General features: G+C 52.6%; 1 protein-coding gene across 1 annotated transcript in view; it reads right to left on the bottom strand.

The window, feature by feature from the left end:
• Positions 1–3,672, bottom strand: part of BRWD3 (bromodomain and WD repeat domain containing 3) — a 51,600-nt gene extending 47,928 nt beyond the window's left edge. Inside the window, exons 1-4 of the mRNA XM_050310327.1 lie at positions 3,542–3,672; positions 3,369–3,427; positions 3,214–3,243; positions 2,897–2,956 (exon numbers count right to left, since the gene is read on the bottom strand). Of these exons, the coding sequence (XP_050166284.1) occupies positions 2,897–2,956; positions 3,214–3,243; positions 3,369–3,427; positions 3,542–3,578 (186 nt within the window). The 5' untranslated portion in view covers positions 3,579–3,672. The remainder of the gene's footprint in view (positions 1–2,896; positions 2,957–3,213; positions 3,244–3,368; positions 3,428–3,541) is intronic.
• Positions 3,673–20,780: the final 17,108 nt, after the last annotated feature.

Below are 20,780 nucleotides of genomic sequence, written 5' to 3' on the forward strand. Positions count from 1 at the left end.
GGGCAGAGGGCACAGCCCCAAGGCTGCCAGAGCTCCAGGAGGGTTTGGTCAACACTCTCAAGGACAGGAGGGGATGGCTGGGGTGTCTGTGCAGGGCCAGGGGTTGGACTGGATGATCCTGGTGGGTCCCTTCCAGCTCAGGAGATTCTGTGATCACCTAGACAGGCAGCCACATGTTGCACACAGAAAGTGCTCCAATGTGGAAATAAACAGGAAAGACAAAGGGAACACAAAGGCACATGAACTTGTATCCTCTGCGTGGTTTTGCTCACTAAGTACAATTCTTATTAGTGTGTCTTAAATTACTCTTCTGTCTTGTGGTACCTGACATTTAAAGTAAAATATTAACTTTAAAGAAAAAAGAAACAAAGAAATCTCAGAAAGAGTTTTCAGATCCTGACTAAAAACTCGAGCGAAGTGGGAGTAAACATTCCCCAGATAACAACCACGCAGTAGCCATGGGGTTGTTACATCCCTATCATTTCCAAAAGCCCAGGAGCAGTAACAACGTGCTTAATGGCCACAATTGGCATATTTTCTGAAAAACACCACTGCTGACCTGAACAGCCACACTGAGGATGGCAAACAAAGCTGAAACAGCAGAACCAGAAATACTCTGTAAGAATACTGAGCAAACAAACAAACAAATCAGACTTCTCCGGGTTGTAAACTCTCATCACTTCAATTACCTCAGGCCTGCCTGACCAGAGGAGTTGCAACACCCAGCTGAGATTGTAAATAATTTTGGTTTTCTGTCTGTAAGGGTTCAAAAAAGCAGAAATAGGTAGGAAAAAAACCTTTAGCACCGATTGCTGGCAACGAAAATTTAATTTTGGTTCATTACGCGCCTGAGATAATTAAAATGAAGGGCGGAGAGATCTGTGTCCTTCACAACCCTGGTCTGTCCTGAACATGGCATTCAGACATCCAGCCAGCCCTGCAGTCGAGGAGTTTGGGTTAATAAACAATCATATGGAGCCAAAGGTCCAAATTCCAAACAGAACAGACCCCAAGCACAGAGAGGGGGAAAAGCCTTCCTTCAGCATCCTCAACCCTCTGAGGATTAACAGAGAGAAGCTCAGCTCATTCCACCTGGCATCAACCTGTCTCACTGTAATGATTCATTTATAATCCTGTTCCTTCCTGTAAATCATGAGAAACAGTTAAATGATCCTAGAGAAAAGGGCAAACTAAAAGGCTCGGTTAGTGTTGATTAGTTTAAGACAGAGGAAAAAAATCTTAGGACTTAATTTTGATAATTTTATACAGAAAAAAGCAATTTTCCATGAACTCCAAAATTCACTCCAAAATGGTTTGTCTCCATTTCTGAAATTTTAAAGAAAAAGACATGGTTTCAACATGTAATATACACCCAAAAAAAAATGTTTTAAGGTTTTAAAGCTTTTCTATCTATACCATGTAGAATGAAAGGAAAAAATGTGTATGTTAAAAATGTATATGATTAGGCAAAACTAGTATGTCTGACACCAGACTTTACAGTGGCACTGCCAATATTCCTCTTGGATCCTGGGTGCAGTCACAGGCTACACCTGAGACAGCCTATAGCTAGATTTCAGATTCTCTGGGAAGAGAGAATCAGAATTTATTGAATGCAACACTTACTCTATGTCTGCTCACTCAATTTACAGTCCCAGAATTATCCACCAGAGGTGTGATGAAGCACTACTTCCCTGAAATTCTGATTATGCCTTGGAAAGGGAAAGGCAGCGGGTCCAAATGTGGACACAAGGAGCTCTCCTGCCTCCACCTGAGCTCCTACAACGTTGCTAAAGTGGGAAACCACGTCTTGAGCAAGGCACAGAGGGGCTTGAGCAACAGCCACGGGCAAATCCCACATCCCCAGTGCTCCGTGGGAGAGGCCGGGCCGTGCTTCCCATTCCTTCCCGGTGAGGTGACAGTGCTGATCACAGATACCGGTGCTGTGAGAGCTACTGGGGAAGTTCACAGCATTCCAACGGCAAAGCGCCGCACGGCATCACCCAGAGCTCCCAGAAACGACACCAAGGCCATCCGGACCCTTTGGAAACGCACTGGGACGGTTCGGGTTTGTCCATCCCACAGTGACACATCCCGGGGAGGGGGCGAAGGGGCACGGGCCACCCCCGGCCCTGCCGAGGGGCCTGACCTTCCTCAATGACACACATCCATACGTTTATATCTCAGCAAAACCCGCCGCTCCGTTTATTTCACCGGCATTTACGAGCCACAACACCCCCGTCCCCGACCACCCCCCCGCCCCTTCCGCGCTTCACAGCAGGCCCGACCGCCGCGCTGAGGGGCGGCTTTCGCGCAGGCCGCCGCAGGCCGGGAGTGCCTGACCCAGCCCGGCGGCACGTCCGGCACGTCCCCCCGCGGGGCTGCGGGGCCCGGGCGGAGCCCAGCGCGGTGCGGGCAGCCCCAAGGGCCCGGCTCGGCCCCGGCCCCGGGGGCTCCGGGGGGACCCGCGCCCCCCGCCCCGCCGCGGCGCCGCCGCAGCCAATCAGCCGCCGCCTCACATCGCGGCGCAGCGCTCCGCGCGATGTAAGGCGCGGCGCCATTGGTCGCGGCGGGCCCCGGAGCGTGCCCTCGGATAACCCCCGGCCCCACAATGGAGCCGGGCCGGGGGCGCTGCGGGCGGACTGGGGTCTCACCGGGTCCCCCCGGCCCCGCGGAGCCCACGCTGCCTCCCACGCGATCCCCTCCGCGCTCCCGGCCCGTCGCGGCCTCGGCGGGGCGCAGCCCGCAGCGCCGTGGGGGACACGCACGCACACACGCGCACACACACACACACATACACGGGGAGGGGGGGACGCGGCGCCCGGTGCGGCGGCGGCGGCGCGACGAGGGGGGGTGGATGGGAAGTTGCCGAGAAAGTCGGGAGCGAAAGTTGTCTCACCAGGTCCTCGAAGCTCCGGCGGTGCTCCTTGCCCTGCCAGTCCAGGCGCCGCGGGATCAGCTGCGGGAGGGACACGGGGCCAGGGGCGGCCGTCAGACCCCAGCGACCCCTCCCGGGAGCCCCGCCGGGGCCCGTCCGCCCCCGGGAGGAGCCCCCCCGGGCAGGAGCCCCCCGGCCCTGCCCCGGCCCCGCCGCGGAGCCCCCGCGCTCCTTGCCGGGTGTCCCGGGCGGAGATGGGCTGGGTTAGACGGGGCAGGGCAACCCCGACCCCCCCCGTCCCGAGGGCTTCCCCCGTCCCGCCGGGGCAGGCGCCTCACCTGGTGCTCCTCCAGCTCCTCCACCAGCACCTGGGGACAGACGGACACACAGACACACACACACAAAGGACGTGAGCCGGGCGCCCGCAGCGCAGCGGCTCCGCCGCCCCGTCCCGTCCCGTGGCCGCCCGCCCGGCCCGGCCGGCTCCGCTCACCTGGGCGGATTTCTTGCAGGGTCCGGACTGCAGGAACCGCGCGATCAGGTAGTAGAGCTCTGCGGAGGGGCGGGGGAGAGGGCGTTAGACACAGTAAGAGCGGGGGGTGGCGGAGGTGCTGGTGGTGGTGGTGGGGGACGCGGAGCGCAGCCCCCGCCGCCAGCGATACCCACCGGCTTCCAGCTGGGTCGGGGCGGCCGCCGCCGCCATCCTCCTCGGGAGGGGGGAGGGGAGGCGGCGGATGGCGGCCCGGGGGCACGGCGCTCCTAGAGCGGGCGCGGCCGCATGCCGGCGCGGCGGGGCGGGCGCGGGGCGCGGGTCCCGGTGCGGGTGCGGGCGCGGGTCCCGCCCGGGCTCATCGCGGCTCCCTCCGCGCACCGAGCGCCGCCGGCACCGCCCGCACCGCCCCCGCCCGCCGACGGGGGGCGCGCGCGGCCGCGCCGGGCGGGACGGGCGGGCAGGAAGGGCGGCGCCGGCTCGGGGCGGGCGGCGCTTCCGGCCCCGCAGGGACCGGGGCGAGGAGGAGGAAGAAGAAGGAGAAAGGGAAGGAGGGGAAGGGCCCGCTCCTGCGGGGCTGGGCCGGGGGGCTCTGAGCGCCGGCCCGGGGGCAGCGCTGAGCGGGGCTGCGCCTGAGGGGGGCACGGCCGCCGTTATGGGGGGAGCGCTCGCGGGCTCGGCCCTCGCGGCCTTCAGGGCCTCAGCGCTCCCGGCCATGGCCCTGCCGGACTCGGAGCTCCCCGGCCCGGCCCTTGGGCTCCAGCCCTTCCAGCCCTCACGGTTCAAGCCTTCGGCGCTCACCGCCGGCCCTCCCGGCCCTGCTGCTCCCGACCTCAGACACCCGCGGCCTCGGTGCGATCTCCTCCTGCCCACCAGCGCCTGGGAAATGGAGCCCCACCGCGGACCCAAAACCCATCAGTTTTATTTAAATGAGAACGCAGGGACTCAGGAATCTGATAACGTCCTGTCATGGGTAGGGGCTCGGAGCCCGTGGGTGTGCTGTGGAGGGGACACACCGCACGGGGGGAGCTGACAGCCCTCACTGGCTCCCGGGAAACAAGGCCTGGATGTAAGGAAAGGTCTCATGTTTGGGTGGCTTTAGGAGCCAGATTAAAAGTGTTTGCTCCCAGTGACAAGGAAATAAAAATATGATGGATACAGCACCTGTACTCCCCAAGGAAAAAAGGTTCAGTATCAATGTAGAGTTTTAATGGAAATAAATATTTTTCCATGGGAAGTATCTTGTCAGAGCTCGAGAATTCGGTGTCACTTCAGCAATAAGTTGCTAAAGCATGAAGTGAATTGACAGCATTCCTCACTGCAAAGTTGTGTTTTGTCACCTCGAGTACCTGACATTTGATGTTGGGACTCCAGAGCCTTGGCAATCTAACAACCACTGCACCACAGGGAATAACAAATGACAATCACCCTCATGCCTGGAATACCAGGAGCTGAATCACTGCGGATCGATGCTGTGGAAACATTAGGAATAAATCCAGTTTGAGCTTATATTTAAAGCAGCTGCTCAGGACTGGGCCTGCTGTGAAGTGCTGTCTCAGAGTTCCCTGCTGTGCAGTCCTTCCTGCTGGCAGCTCCTTGGGATGCTTCCAGGCACTCAGCCAGTCTCTCGAGAAGGATTTGGGGTTTTGACATTGAGCTGCTCCACATAATTCACCTCCACTCCCCTGTTCCTCATCCACAGGGGAAATTGTTTTGTGCCAGGAGCTTGGAATGACTGCGTGGTGTGTAGAGCCCACTTCTTCCTCATCCTCCAAAGTTCTTGAGCTGCCAGTGACAGTTCATAAAATTATGGAATGGTTTGGGATGGAAGGCACCTTAAAGTCTCACCCTCTCCCACGGGCAGGGACAACTTCCACTAGCCCAGGGTGTTCCAAGCCCCATCCAGCCTGGCCTTGGACACTTCCAGGGATTCAGGGGCAACCAGCTTCTCTGGGCAACCTGTGCCAGAGCCTCCCCACCCTCACAGGGAAAGATTCTTTCCCAATATCCCATCTAAATGTACCCTCCTTCAGCTTAAAGCCACTTCAGACCCTTGTAGAAACTCTCTCCACCTCTCTTGCAGGCTCCAAAACATTACTCTTGGAGTTTCTTCAGGGCATGTTCATTGCTCAGCTCATCAGTAGCAGACACGAGGTGCCACCTCACCAACTGCAAGTTCCAGTGGCTTCCCAATAGTAAGAGCTCTCCCAGCTTTCCAGCAGGACCCCAGAGCCTCTGGGGCTGGAGCACGGAGCTTCCTGGGAGAGAGACAGTGCAGCTCCCAGAATAAATCCCAGCCAGGAAAAGCACACACCGATCCCCCCTTGGAGAGGTCATGCTTCCCCCACCTGCCTTCAGAGCCCAGAACTGCAAGCTCATCTTTTGATGCATGATGGAAAGGCACAGGAAAAAACAGGGATGATGTTTTATAATGTGCCCTAGAGGTACAAATCCATCTTCCTGAGCTGAATAAAATTCCACGTCAGGGGATAAAAAGGCCCCACAAACACTGCACAGCGCCCGCCTCCTGGTGCATTCCGGTGCTAACATTCCCTAATATTCCCTGCTCAGGTAGGATCCCACCTGCAGTGCTGCCTCCAGCCATGGGGTCCTTGTCTTCCAGCACGGGAAGGACAAGGTGTCCAGAGGAGGCACCAAGATGACTGGAGGCTGGAACACCTCTGCTATGAGGAAAGGCTGGGAGATTTGGGATTGTTCAGCCTGGGAAAGGGAAGGCTCCAGGGAGACCTAATTGTGGCCTTCCAATATCTGAAGGGAGGCTACAGGAAAGGTGGAGGGGAATATTTACAATGTCATGGAGTGACAGACGAGGGGGAACGGCTTTAAACTGCCAGAGGGCAGGGTTAAATGGGATATTGGGAAGGAATTCTCCCCTGTGAGGGTGGGGAGGCCCTGGCACAGGTTGCCCAGAGAAGCTGTGGCTGCCCCTGAATCCCTGGAAATGTCCAAGGCCAGGTTGGCCGGGGCTTGGAGCAACCTGGGTTAGTGGAAGGTGTCCCTGCCCATGGCAGGGGGTGGGACTGGATGAGCCTGAAGGTGCCTTCCAACCCAAACCATTCTGGGATTGCACGATTCTGTATTTCTGTAGGAATGTGGCATTTTTCCTTGGCACCTTTTGATGTCTTACTGAGTCTCTCCACTCATGATTTGCTTTTCTGTGAGCGTGGGGGTGGCACAGGTGAAGCTGCAGCACCACCAGGCAGGACTGTTCCATTAGGGCCCATCAGGGGCCGATGGGGATTTTAAGCAGTAACTAAAACGAGCTCTCAAAAGCCTGGGATAGCAAATGCTCCCAGCATAAGCTCATTCACGCTTTGCTTGTGTCCTTCCCACAGCATTCCAGCTGCAAGCCCGGCCACATGCTCTTTGCTTAATGCCTATAGATCCACAGCCATGCTCCGCGTTGCTCCTCGTCGCGGCTCGGGTGGATTCGTGGATCGGGAGGAGAGGAGAGTGTTAGGAATGCCCCAGGTGTGCCCTGTGTGTGCTGCAGAGCACAGGGGTGCAGGTACCTGCACTGGGGGCAGGCACAACCAGTAGCCCTGGTTCCCAAACAGCCCTTGTGGATCATCCCCCGGCCCTGCTGGCACGGCCGTGGCTGTGCTGGGCTGTGCTCTGCTGGGCTGTGCTGCTCGGCAGTCGCTCCCGAGCCTCTCCCCAACATTCCCAGCTCCCTGGCAGCTCAGCTTCCTCCCCTTGCCATTCTCCCAGCTGCTTTATTACTCCCTACGCGTGCTACAAGCTCTGTGGTCGATACGTCTTCCCACCTGTCCCGGGTTTTCCCCTGCAGGAGTCCTGTCTGCTGAGTAATGCCCATCCTGTCATTCCCCGGGAGCTCCATTTCCCCGGCACACGCGGATCTTGCATCTCCGTGACTCATCTCTTTCCGGATCCTCTGCCTCCGAGCAGCAGCATGCTGGGGATGATAGTAAATCTGGGAGTGAAGGCAGGATTTCATGGATGTGCTGATTCATCTTTCCTCGGAGCAGAGCTCTGTTATGTAAATGCCAACGGCAGCCTCGGCAGAGAGGAGGGAGAACGGACTAATGAGCCAGAGAAAGATTCAGGAGCGGAGATGCTTTAAGGATTGGAACAGTTTCCTTCCATACTGTTCTTTAAATAAATAGAAATTGAAGGTTTTAAGGGATTTTAGGAAGTAACACTCAAATACCCATCACTTCACTCCGTTTGGTGTTGTAGGAAGATTTAGTCTGGGTTGTAGTTGAGAGGAAACACAATCCTCTGTTTAATTTGATTATGAAATTAAATCATCTTCCCCACAGTCAGCTTGGAACACCAGGTAAAGGTGTCTCTCTCGTATTTTATTTATGATTTAGTGTCCTGATGAATCAAATCCTGACCTCTGCTTTAACACGATTGTGGTTTGTCACAGCCAGAAATGTACATTTACAAATAATAAAAAAACCCAAACCAACAAAGTTTAGAGTGGAATTGTGCAGGTGTGGTGGATTGTACTTGGATTGTACCTTTCCAATAAATGTAGCTGGGGATGCATATGGCTGAATCCAGCTGGATTTAAACACTGGAACAAATTAAACATTTTCAGCTTTTTTTATAGAATATCCTGAGTTGGAAGGGACCCACAAGGACTTCTATCCTGCCCATGTGGAGCTAAATGGTAAACAAGGATAGTAATTAAATTAAATCCAAAGTTTTATTTTGCTGATAAAAAAAACCAGGAGGTGTTTAGAAGGAATTTAGAGGTTGGTGCCTTGAGCTGCACAACTGGGAGCAAATTGAAAAGTCATTGCTTTAAGATCTCTAAATACAACAAAATCAGATTTTGATATCATAGTTATTTATTCTAATAAATATATGAGGTGCAAATTAATTAGCACTAATTACAGTTGCTGGAGTGCAGGGCTGCTGTGTGCAAACCCACATCCTGTTTTGCAGGACAAATATCCGAATTCCTGCTTCTTCCTGGGGGTTTTCTCCCTCAGTAAGAGCTGTAAATAATAAATAAATAGCTGATAGATATTATACAAGACATGCTCTAGGGTTTTTTTGCACGTTTTAATAATTTAGTGTTTCATTTCCCTGCTGCATCATTCCAGCCATTCCTCTAGATGGTGCCCGATATCCAAGAGTTGGGTGTAACATTATCCTGTAGGAACGGCGATGGAGGAGCAGCCAGGACGCCGCTCGCCTTTGTTTCGGAATTCTGTCACATAATAGTTCATCTCCTTGATAAATTACTCGTTCTGCGTGATGCAAATAAGATGTTTCTGCCTTTTGAGAACCCTCAAATCCACTCAGCAGAGCCCAAATTCCCCGTGCCTGCCGCGGTGTCCTCCGGTGCTCTGTGGACGGATCCCTGTCTCCTGTTCCTTATGGCAGCCATTAGTGCGAGCTGGGAGCAGCTGGATGGGCTGGACAGCCCTGCTGCAGCTGGGGGGGCTAAACCCGCCTGCCTCGCAAAGAAATTACATTCCTGACTATTCCTGACACGTTTTCCCTGTCTCTGTTTTACCCAGAAATGCACAATTTCAGCTATGGATGAAACGCCCGGGAAAAGGGGCGGCTCTGCGCCCCTGTGCGCTCGGGGCTCTGCCAGCAGAAGGACCAGGGGAATAAACTCAGTGTCAGGTCCGTCCTCGGCATCTCAGAATTCCGACTTTGTCCCCCAAAAGTGCCTGGAACCCCCCCCGGTGTTACAGCAGGAAAATCACTCCTGGTTGTAAGCGATAAGGTGTGTTTTGTTCCTGTTGGTGTTACTGTTGCAGTCAGCACATCCCTGCCTGTCTCAGGGATTCTGACCCGTGTCCCCAGGAGCCCCTGGCTGGGATTAAGCTCCCTGTTCCCAACCTTTTCCAGCTTCTCCCGAGGTGCCCATGGCAGCTGCCAGGCCGGGGGTCCCCCGCACAGGGGTCTGATCCCAAAAATACCACCTGGTATCTCCTGCTGGGCTGACTCAGCAACTTCACGTCATGGTAAATGTTTGAAAATAAGCCTTACATGTTTGGTTCGTGATTTTTGTCAGTTTTAGAGCCAAATTCTGCATCTTTGACTTCTCCTGGAAGTGTGAGCACACAGTGCCCAACTGCGACTGGGAATCCATCACCTCTCTCCCTGAACATGCAAATTTTACTGCAACTCCCCCAGCCAGGTATATAATTTTAATAAAATTACATCCCTGTGTATTCCATACCCTTTCTTCATTAGGTTTTGAGGATTTTTATGTTTTAATTATATTTTTTGTTTTACAAAAGCATTAGAAATATTGGGAAGGGGCATGCCAGGGTTGGTTAAAATCCCTGCTTTTATTGTAATAAAAAGTTTTGAAACAGTTTGATGTATTTTTTTATATTTATTAATATCCCTAACATGCAGACATTGTAAATAAGCTCATTAATACTCTTCAAATACAGTCTCATAAAACTAAATATCAATTACTGCATGAGGTGATAGATTAGAAAGCTGAGCTAAGTTTTCCCAAAAGAAATGTGAGTTTATGATGATCTTTCTGAGTTATGAATCATGAAATCCCAGGATGGGATTTTGGAACATTTCTCAAAGTGCTGTCCCATACAGGCATTTTTCTTCCCATTATTTTTATATATTCAGTTTAAAGCCACTTCGAGTGATTCTAGTTTGAGGTGATTTCTCCCTCTTATCCCTCATTAAGGAAGGCTTTAACGTGGAAGCCTCCATAAATTCCTCTGTGGAAAAGAGACCCCCATTTTTCATTTAGTTCTTGCACTTCCATCATTTGCTGGACATTCACATCCCCCTGTGGCCTTCCAGCTTTGTATCTCTGGGAAAAGTCTTTCCCCTGATATCCTGAGTTTTCAGATTTCAGAATCCCTTTTCTATTTTTGGTCTTAAATTGTTGGGGTTTGAGGCATAACCTGCTAGAATATGTTTTCTGTCATCTCCATTTGGAGAGGACCTGAACTCTTGGAAGGCCCTTTAAAGGTTTTTTTTTTTTTGATAGAAGGACTAATTTAATTGAACCTCTGGTGAAATGGTTTCCAACACCTGCAAGTTCTTGCCTTGCTGGCTGTTCCCTTTCATTTCTTTTACACCAATAAAAGAGCTTTTATTTAGAGTTTGGGGAGTCCCCAGGTTCTGTGGGTTTAGTTTCTGGTGGAACCTGTGGGCCATAGGTGGGAGATGAAGCTCCCGGTGGCCATAAAATCAGAATTGTGCCGTTGGTCCTTATTTCCCTGAGGTGCTTCATTGTTCTCCCTGGGTTATAATAAGCATGGAATGCAATTTCACAGATTGTAGGGGTGGAAAAAGTCACCGCTTGATATTCTCCACATTGCCCTTGGAGTCTTGAGGGTCCTGCCATTTCCCATCGAGGATTCTCTTCTCTCCATGTGTTTCCTGCTGTCTCTCTGGACACTTTTGCCTCCTCTGTTCCTGTGGCCATCAGCAGATCTCAGTCTCTTCAAATACTTCCCTTTCTTTGCTCCTTCCTCCTGTTTGGTGACTGAATTTGTTACAGGTGACACCTTTCAGACCTTGAACTTTCTTCCAAACCCTCCTTCCCATCTTGACTTTGCTGTTCCCTGTGGACTATTCCAGCCCTCCATCCCCTTGTATTTGGATTTTTTTTTGTCCTTGCTGACTCCTGAGATGCTTCTGGAATGACTGGGGAGTCATTCCACGACTCTGGAATTTCCAGGGGAGATACAGTGCACCCTGAAATGGGGCCTGGAAAAATCCCGTGGGGAGCAATGCTGACCTCTTGGCACAGGTTTTCATTCACTGCTGGCTGAATGCATCAGGTTCCAGCAAACACTGGAGAAATCCTGGGAGCTGAGCACCAGCCAAGGAATTTCAGGAGAGCAGAGGCTCGTGAGGTGCTTTGATGCTCTTTAAACACTCGTTTTGTCTTTCTTGAGCATGTGGAAAGCAAGCCAGGCTGCAGCACTCCCTTGCTGGCGGGAGAAGGAAGCAGCAGGACAAAAACTCTTGCTGGAACTTCCCTCCTGCAGCACTTCCATCCCTCCCAGCCCAGGGGAGGTCGGGGTGAGCCGTGCCCACATCTGGGGGGATCCATCCTGGTGTTCCTGAGCTGGGGACTCTGCTTTGTTGCCTCAGTCCCGGCCGCCCCCTCAGCCAAAAATGCCATTTTTCCCCAACAGCAAAAGTCTCCTGCTCCTGTTTAGCATTATTTTGGCCGTTTCCAGCCAGACTCTGAGTTCCCTCATCCAGGAATCCGCGTGGCAGCGCCGAGCTCCAGCCCCATCTGGGTGACAGAGTTTTGTTTCCTTTGGCAACATGGATTTGAGTGCCCGCCCTGGGAACCGTTTCCCTCAAATAACTGCAAAATAAAGGATGGGCCGTTTTCCAGTGCAGAGCTGCAACCACCCAAAATGCCACTGTGAAATTCCCAGAGGCCACGCAGAGCCAGTGCATTAAGCAAGGCTTAGGGGGATTATGGAATTAAATTGGGAGCCCCTTCCACCCTTCCCCCAGTCAGGGACGGTCGGAAATAAAGACAAAAACGGGTGTGAAAACAGCACAATGGGCTTGGCTGAAACCTCTGAGAGCCAAGAACCTCGTGGTGGAGGCTGTTTCTGTGCTCTGGGCTGCTGTTGGATCAGGCAGAGCGCTGGGTTCCAGCGGGATTCCAGCAGGGAGCTGGAGGGTGTAATCCCAGAGACACCCTGGAACACTCTGGGAATGGCTCTGCTTCCCGAATTCCCTCTCGAAGGGGGAATGCACAGCACGGGCCGTTTCCCCGCACCTCTGGATCATCTTGCCTGTCTTTGGCATTCCTTATTCCCAGCTCTGTCCCTTTCCCAGCAGCACGAGCATCCTGCTCCTTCCAGGGAGAGTTTGTGCAACGAAAGCTTTGCTCTAATCTGGGCTGGATTTAGCCAGATGCAGCAATCCCGGGAAGGCTTACGTGGAGCTCAGGACTGCTCCAGCCACAGAGCCGTGATTTGATAATCTGGGAATGGTTGATTTAAAATTAAAAACAAGAAAAACCTTTAAAACTGTTTTTTTGAGGGTTTTTTTTGAACTCTTTTTGGCCTCTCAGGGCTCTCAGTCACATTTAGGGGCTGGAAGCCCTGAAATAGGTTTTAGGCTAATGAGGCACACTCTGCCTGCTTTAATTAAACGAATTATAGCCCAAGAAAGGCATTTCCCATTAAGACAAAAAATTTAGCATCATGATCATACAATGCATTTAAATATTTAATATATACATATATAAAATTAAATATTAATTTCCACTACCCTTACAGAGCCCATTTCACCCAAATGACCCCAGGACTATTCCCTTACAAGGAAATCCCTTTTCTTTGCATCTTTATTAACACCCCCTCAAACATTCATGATTAAAAACCTTTATTTTAGTGCAGTTCTCTTGGTAATAAAATAAATTCACAGGACACCTGTGCAGCAAAAACTACATATAGGATTCACAGAGATTTTGGGGGCAAACACACCCAGTTCATCCTTGCCCATGTCGGAGCCTGGGCGGGATCGACGTCACTGAGTGTTGTTAATCAGTGCTAATTAATAAAGCTACCAGGTTATCTTTGACCTTCTCCCAGCTCATTGCAAGGGATGGGGAGGAAGGATAAGGGATGAGCAAAGGAATATCCCTGTGCCTTGAGTTTTTCCATGAGCTCCCGGCTCTCCCCCGGGACTCCCCAGGATCCCGTGTCCCGCCGTGCCTCGGCAGGGCAGCTCTGACACCTGGTCCTGCAGGTCGGAGCTGGAATTCCAAGGGATCCTGCGGCACCGTGGGGAGCTGCTGCCCGGGAAGAGCCTTTGGGATGTGACTGCTTGTGGCGAGTGTTGCCTGGGAGAAAACCAAGCCGGCAGCGGTTGGAAACCTGAGTGATGTCACTATGGCAACAAAATAACTCACCTTCCAATAAAATGTGCCTTGGGAGCAGCCTCACGTGCTCGGGGAGCAGGGAGAGGAAGCTCCTAGATTTTATGTGTACATATATTTATATATATTTTAATATATTTGTAATATTTTTTAAATATTTTGTTTAGCTTCCTGAATTCCTTCCCTTTCACCAGAGGCTGATGCAGATATTAAAAAATGCTTTAATTTCTCTCAGCAATAAATGAACCTGAACACGACCAAACCTCCTGAACGAGGTAAAATGTGTTTGCTGTGGGGCAGGAAAACCCTGGAGCTGCTGAAAGTTCTTCTGATGGGTGTGGGATGCAGAGTATCCAGATCAGGGCAATGAGCAGGGACTAATTTTTGCTAATATTTCTCATGGGCATAGTCCATCCCTTTCCAACGATCCCAAACACCATTTCCATGTTTGGTACTTCCAGCCAGGTTTGTTTTCCCATTGTTTCCTCATTAAATAAGAACAACAGGTGGAAATTTAGATGTTTCTCTGGGAATGCCAAATGCTCTTTTCATCCCACGAGCATCCCAGCAGGGTTGGGACCACGATGGCTCCGTCACAGAGCTGCTGGTGAGATATTCCCAAGTTTTCTCATAATCCTGGATGCTTTTTAGACTGGAGTGGGTAACTCTGACCATCTCTATGCCAGGGAAGTGGGATGGGAAGTGCTGTGGTGCTGAGCTGGAGCAGCACCAGCAGCTGCTCAGGGACCAAACCCTGGCAGCAAAGAGGGGTTGTCCTGTCAGGGGGTGTGTGCTGGGGCCAGACACAGCATCTGCCTGGAAATGGGAACAGAAGTGCCAAAGGCTCCGGAGAACCACGGGATTTTCCCATTTTTTTGGCAAAGTCCGGCTGGTTCAAAGAAGGAATGGAAAGCCCAGACAACATCCCAGCAGGAACCGCCGGCACACCTGGCTGTGTGAGCAGCTCTGCACTTGTAGTTCTTGCAGAGCAAAAATGAACACATTTCTGTAATAATTATACTACTGTTTTATAGAATAAAATAATTATATCATATAATTCATAACATGTAATTATGCATTATTATATTATATTATATTATATTATATTGTATTATATTATATTATATTATATTATATTATATTATATTATATTATATTATATTATATTATATTATATTATATTATATTATATTATATTATATTTTCCCCTCCATATATCCCACTCCCTGAGAGCTTTGCACCCAGTTTGCCAGCGACAAGAATAATGTCTTCCCAGCTGCTTTTTCATAGGAAACCAGAGAAAGTGGATTAAAAGGAATGAGGTTATGGAGCACAGAAAATTGCTCCAAAACAACTCCCAGAACTGAGGAGGAGGGGAGAGGAGGTTTGGCTCCGGCACTGGGAGAGTTCAGGTGGGTGCATGGAATAGCTGGGTGCCAAATCACGCTGGTAATTGGGAATGTCACGTTTTAACGTCACCGGCACAGCATCCAGACGCTGCCTCTCCCCTTCCCGTCGGTGTTTCGCTGCAATCCCACGTTTTAGGCATGTGGAGAACAAGGAGTAGCTGCGGTTCTGCTCCCGGAGCGCGGGAGGGACGAGCCGAGATGGAAATGATTCCCAGCGCGGATGTGGGGACAGCTCCAACAGCAGCTCCGGCTCCATCCACCCGCCCCTGCCCCATCCCAGAGCCCGCCCAGGAAAAGGAATCACTGCCTTACCTCGGGGTTAATTAGTCCCTACTCCAGAGCTAATTAGCAGCGCGGTCCGGCGGGGTCGGGGCCGGAGCCCTCCCTCCCCTCCCTGCCTGTGCCATCTGCCATTGCCATGACACTGGCTCTGCTTTCACGCCTGGCTGGGCACTCTGGATGCACCGGGGGAACTATTTCCACCTCCCCACACACACACTATGGTCTTTGGAAAGGAAATAATAATAATAATAAACCCGAGAATGGTTGGAGCTGCTGAGCGCTGCCCTTCCCTTCCCTTCCCGCTCTTGCAGCTTTTTAGCATTCAGTTTTTCCAGTAATTTGGGAGGAAAATTGCCCTGAAAGAAAGAAAGAAACAAAAAATCTGCCTGATTTTTTAACACACACACACACACACCACCCCCCCCCCCGCGCCACACAGGCAGCTGCAGAGAATTTCTCTTCCAAATGGATGATGTAATGGGCTTTGTCAGCCAATGCTGGAATGAATAAAACCCCAGACCCGAAATCCATCCAGGCTTTTGATGAAACTCCTAAGGTTCCTGGAGCAAGTGGTCGCCAAAACGGGCTGGAGCCGGTGGTTTTGTCCTGCAGATCTGGAGAGTCAGGATCCAACCAGGGGATAAACCAAAACTGCTGGGTTTGTCCCTGCTGAGGGAAGGGGACCTGGCGTGGGCCATCTGGGGGCACCTTCTTGTGGAGTGCACAGCCCTGGTGCTGGAATATCAACCCCGGCTTCAGCATCCGCCACAGAGTCACTCCTGCTCCAAAAAGGGGACCTGCAACCACACTTCACAGACCCATGTGTGTTTATATTTTATATTGTATGTGATGTGATATTGCTGCCCAGAGAAGCTGTGGCTGCTCCATCCCTGGAAGTGTCCAAGGCCAGGTTGGACGGGGCTTGGAGCAACCTGGGCTGGTGGGAGGTGTCCCTGCCCGTGGCAGGGGGTGGGACTGGATGGGCTTTGAGGTTCCTTCCCACCCAGACCACTCTGGGATTTTGTGATGTTCTATGATATGTATGAACATAAATATATAAACTATACACCAAATATTGCCAATATCACCAATTCCTGCTGCACCAGTGGGCACATCACTGCTCTCCCACAGGATTTCCCTGGATGTGAGGCCGGGGGACTTTGCAGCCGGTGAGTTTGGGTGCCAGCTGAGGAGGGGATGATTCCAGACACAGGGGACAGTGCCACACCTGGCAAACCACAGAGGGACGTTGGGGACAGAGCTGGGAATGACAGCCCTGGGATTGGGCACATCCCTCCCAAGTCATCACACAGCATGTGAGGCACCGAATCATGTCATGAAGTGATTTTAGTGCTGCATCCCGAGGGAGAGCGGCCTGGCTGCCCAGCACTCACCCTCTGGTCCCTGATGGTGGGCCTGGAGGGTGAAGACACACAGCCCCCGAATTCCTGTGCAGTAGAGGCTGCAGGGCAGGCGGGAGGAGCACCCGGCACTCCAGAGCGTTCCAGCTCTCCCAGGGATGTCGCGCTCCTGAGAGATGGTGGAAATCCATGGATACTTTTTCCCTTGGCTGCCCTGTGGTCCAGGCTGGCCTTGTGCATCCTCACGGGGTGTTTCTGCTGAGGGAGCTGGGACAGAGCTGCTGCCACCACGTCCCCCAGCCCTGAGGAGCAGCAGTTCCAGTGCCACGGTGCCACATCCAGCGATGCCCTGGGAGCTGCAGGCTCTGCTTCTGCCATCCCTGCTCCTGCCATCCCTGCTCCCGCTGTACCTGCTCCTGCCATCCCTGCTCCTGCTGTACCTGCTCCTGCTGTACCTCCTGTGGGTCCCAGTGCCTCGCCCCAGGCAGCTGGATCACCCCAGATTCCCGGGAGCTCCCGCTGCCCTGGCTGTGCATGCAGAGCACAGGAATCCCCAGCCATGACCACCACCTAGAGGCTACAGCACTAAGTGAAGCCAGAAAGATTTATAGCCCAGATGGGCCAAAAAGGGGGTTGGAAATATTTCCCAAGCTCAAATCGAGCAACACGGGGAGCTGGGAGTCTGGGCCCCCTTCTCCAGCTCACCTGGCCTTGACCCTGGAGCCCCCAGCAAGCCTGGGCCCCAGGGTGGGTGTTAGGGAGGGAGTTTTGCCAAGAGCAGAAGGATGTGGTGCCCTTTTCCTCCTGGGCACCTTCTGCCACTCAAGGGCATCAGGAGGAGCCCATCCTTCAACTCCAGTGGAGAATATTCCTGGGAACACACTTGCCCAGGGGATGTGCACAGCCCAGGTGGGCAGCACAGGGTGTGTCCACAGTGTCTGTCCCCACCAACAGCCACGTGCAGGGATAGTGGGCGAGTTTCCTCCTTTGGAGGCTCCCAGAGTGTGGCCAGAGGGGCTCAGACCAAAGGTGGGTCCAAACCTGTGTCCCTTCACCCCCAGCTGCAGCAAGAGGTGACAGGGAAGGGCAGAGCCAGGGGACAACTCCAGGTGCTGTCCCACCCCCCCAGTTTGCTGGCCCTGCACTGGGGACAAGTCTTTGTGTCCCACAGCCCCACTGGGTTGTCTTCTAAGAATCTGCCCAATTTCTTACCAACCCATCATGATTCTGGGGCTCCATTTGGGCAGTGAGTTCCGTGGCTTAATTACACATCGTGTGAAATATGTTGGCTTTGCATCTGCTGCTCAGTAATTTCATTTGGGGCCTCTTTGTTTGCTTTGTGTCCCCACACAAGAGCCACCGACCCCTATTCACTGTCCCGGTGCCGCTGCACCAGGGAATACAACTCAGGGAATGCAACTCCCACCTCCTTGTTCCCCCTGTCTGTCAATCCTTTGCAAGACAAAAAGGGTGATTTATGTAATTGTTGCTGATACAACGTGCTAAAACCCCCCTTTCCCCTCCAACAGTTAATTACACTTGTTAATTATTTTAATTATTCCCAGGGTGATGCTGTAGGTGTAGAGGAGCCCACTGGGATGCACACGTGGGAGTAAACACGGAGCAGAGGAGTCAGAGTTTGTTCCAAGATCTCCGTTGGTAACAGGTCTATAAACCACAAGGGTGAAACAGCAGGGAAGGCTTGGCCTGGATTTGGAACTTTCTGTTTGCAGCATGGAAAGATTTATAGGAGGAGAAGGCAGATCCTGCAGGATTTCCCCGGGATGGGGCAGTCGGGGCTTGGAGAGGCGGCTCCAGCCTTTCCCCGGTGCAAAATGGAACCACGACCTGGCCAAGCAGTTCCGGGCAGCACCCCTGGGGCGGTGGCTTTATAGGAGGGAAGGAATCAAACCAAGCGAACTTCCAGCCCGCTGGAACGCCGAGGCTCAGCCCGGGGCTCGGGCACAGCCCACCTCCATCCCAGCCGCGTTCCGGGGGAGCGTTCCCGGCCCCGCCAAACAAAAAAGCTGTTCGTGGTCTGTGGAGCAGCCCCTGCCAGCGCCCTCGGAGCCAGGGTGAAACCCGAGAGCAGCCCCAATCCAAACCTTCCCCGCAGCTCCTTTTATCTTCCTGGGGGGAAAACAAACAGCGCAGAAGCCGAGGCTTTGTGGCCGGGATGTCGCACATCTGGTTTGAGCTCCAAGAAATGCACTTCCACCCCCTCCCCGAATTGTTCCTGTTAAACAAATAAAACCCCGGCGAGTTTGCGAGATTTTGGCTCTGGGGTAACTTTGGAGCAGCTCTGACTGTGAGTTCCAGGCTTGTGCTTCTTTCATTCCTCCTAACGCGAGCGGCTCACGTCGATCCTGGCAGGGAGGCACTTCCAAAGGGGGTCCTGGGACCCCCCATGCCGGGAATGCCGAGGCTGGGAGGGGGTAGTGGTCTTGACCACTCTGTGTTTAGGTTTCAGTCCAGCATTTTCCCCTGTGTTATTCATGCTTCCTCCCTTCCCCCTTTTTAAGAACGTCTGGAATTGTTTAAGATGTGTCCAATTGTATTAAGATTCCTTTGAGAGCTTTATGGTGTCAATTGGATTCCAACTCTTAGGAAAGGAGTTTTCTAATTTGCTATTTTTTTCCTTTTCTATCTCATAAAGCACCAACTTCCTCTCCGTCCTTTCAGGTGTTACCTCTGCCTGAAGTTCACCCTAATCCTTGGACATCACTTACAGATTCCCATTTGACACATTTCCAGTGATTCCCTGGCTGGTGCTGCGGGAGGAAGGCAGGGAGTCATTCCGGGGGGGATCCTCTCCCACTGGCCCCTCTTTCCTCTTCCAGCAGAGGTGGATAAATCAGGGCAGATCACAGAACATGGAATCACACGATGGCCGGGATTGGGAGGGACTTTCAAGATCATCTCGTTCCACGGGCAGGGACACCTCCCACTATCCCAGGTTGCTCCAAGCTCCGCCCAACCTGGCCTTGAACACTTCCAGGTATGGGGCAGCCACGGCTTCTCTGGGAGCAGTTGAAAGGTGTGGGATGAAGGGGGTAGGAGCAGCATTCCAATGCTCTCCCCATCCTCTCCTGGACTCACCCAATCCCAATCCTAATCACGCTCCTTCCAAAGCCGGGCACGGTGCCCACGAGTCACCGGTGATTCCGTCCCCACCTCCCCCCTCACTGGTGACCAGCTCCAGCTGCTCCAGGCATGGGACAGGCTCTGGCTGGGAACCACGTCCACATTGTTCCCTCCAAACCAGGGAGGCTCCTCGACAGCCCCGGCAGGGCCTGGGGGTGTTCTGGGCTCTCTGGAGCCCGTCCAGGGCATCAGGTTTCAGAGCGGGGGCTCCGGCAGCTGCAGGGGAAGGAACAGCAGCGGGGACAGGCAGAGGGGAGGAGCCATCCTTGCCATTCCAGGCATTCAATTTGCTTTCTCCTTCATCAGACTGACGCCAGTGTAACTCCATTAACTGCCAGGGAGATGCTCAGGATCTGAAAACCAGACCTGTTGGATTTTCATAGAATCCCAGGATGGTTTGGGTCGGAAGGGACCTTAGAGCTCATCTCATTCTACCCCAGAACCATTAACCTCTTCACCTCGTTGCATCAAGGTCTCTGACTGTTCTGATTAATAATGACAATCAGATTCACAGCAATTCCATGGATCTTTCATAACCAGTATCAGAACAGGTAACACACGCTGCCTGCACCCAGAGCCAGCCAAGGACCTCAAGGAAGGTGCTTTCTCCACAAATTCCCAATAAACCTGAAAGTAGGCTGACTCAACAGGATTTTTTTTCCTTCAAAACCTCTACTTTTTGGACAAACTAAGCCAAGCTTGGGATACACCATGGAGCTGGGCTTTGATTCGGTGTCTACACACCAAGCCCAGCCCATGAGGAGGGTTTGGCAGAAGCCACAGAATCCACTGAGTTGTGCAACTCCCTCCATCCCCCATGGCTGCAAAAAGTTCTCAATGTGAGTGAAGAAGTTTGTCTGAAAAGTTCTTGGGCAATTTTCTGTACTTATTTGAATGAGGAATTTGATCACAACAATAGTTATAGAATTAAGACCAACTCCCACCCTGGCACCGGAGGAGGAAGAAATAACCAGAACCAAACACTCAGTTGTATGTTCTGGGTGACAACCTCAGGACTCGTGTTTGAGGGACACGACACCAGTGACCTCAGTGAGCGTGGGATGGGCTGGTTGTACCCTGGCAGAGGGATGGGCCTGTGCTGGGAAGGAAATACCGACTATACCCAGCATCTGCTGCTCAAATGACAACGTTTGAGACACTCAGGGTCTGGGGGCTGAAGCCAAAGAGAGAAGGTTCAACAGCATCAGGAGCTGGAGAAGGAACTCCCCTTCCTGCAGAACTGGGTTTCTGTTTGAAGCCCTTTTAGGGAAACAACAGGCTGGGGGAAAATGTATAAAACATTTCATTCCAGTGTTTTCTCCCTGGAGTTCAGGCCTATTGGGATTTCTCATCAGCTGCAGGCAAAACTCAT

Source organism: Myiozetetes cayanensis, unplaced genomic scaffold (genome assembly GCF_022539395.1).
Source record: "Myiozetetes cayanensis isolate MyiCay16 unplaced genomic scaffold, myiCay2020 scf15, whole genome shotgun sequence".
NCBI lineage: Eukaryota > Metazoa > Chordata > Aves > Passeriformes > Tyrannidae > Myiozetetes > Myiozetetes cayanensis.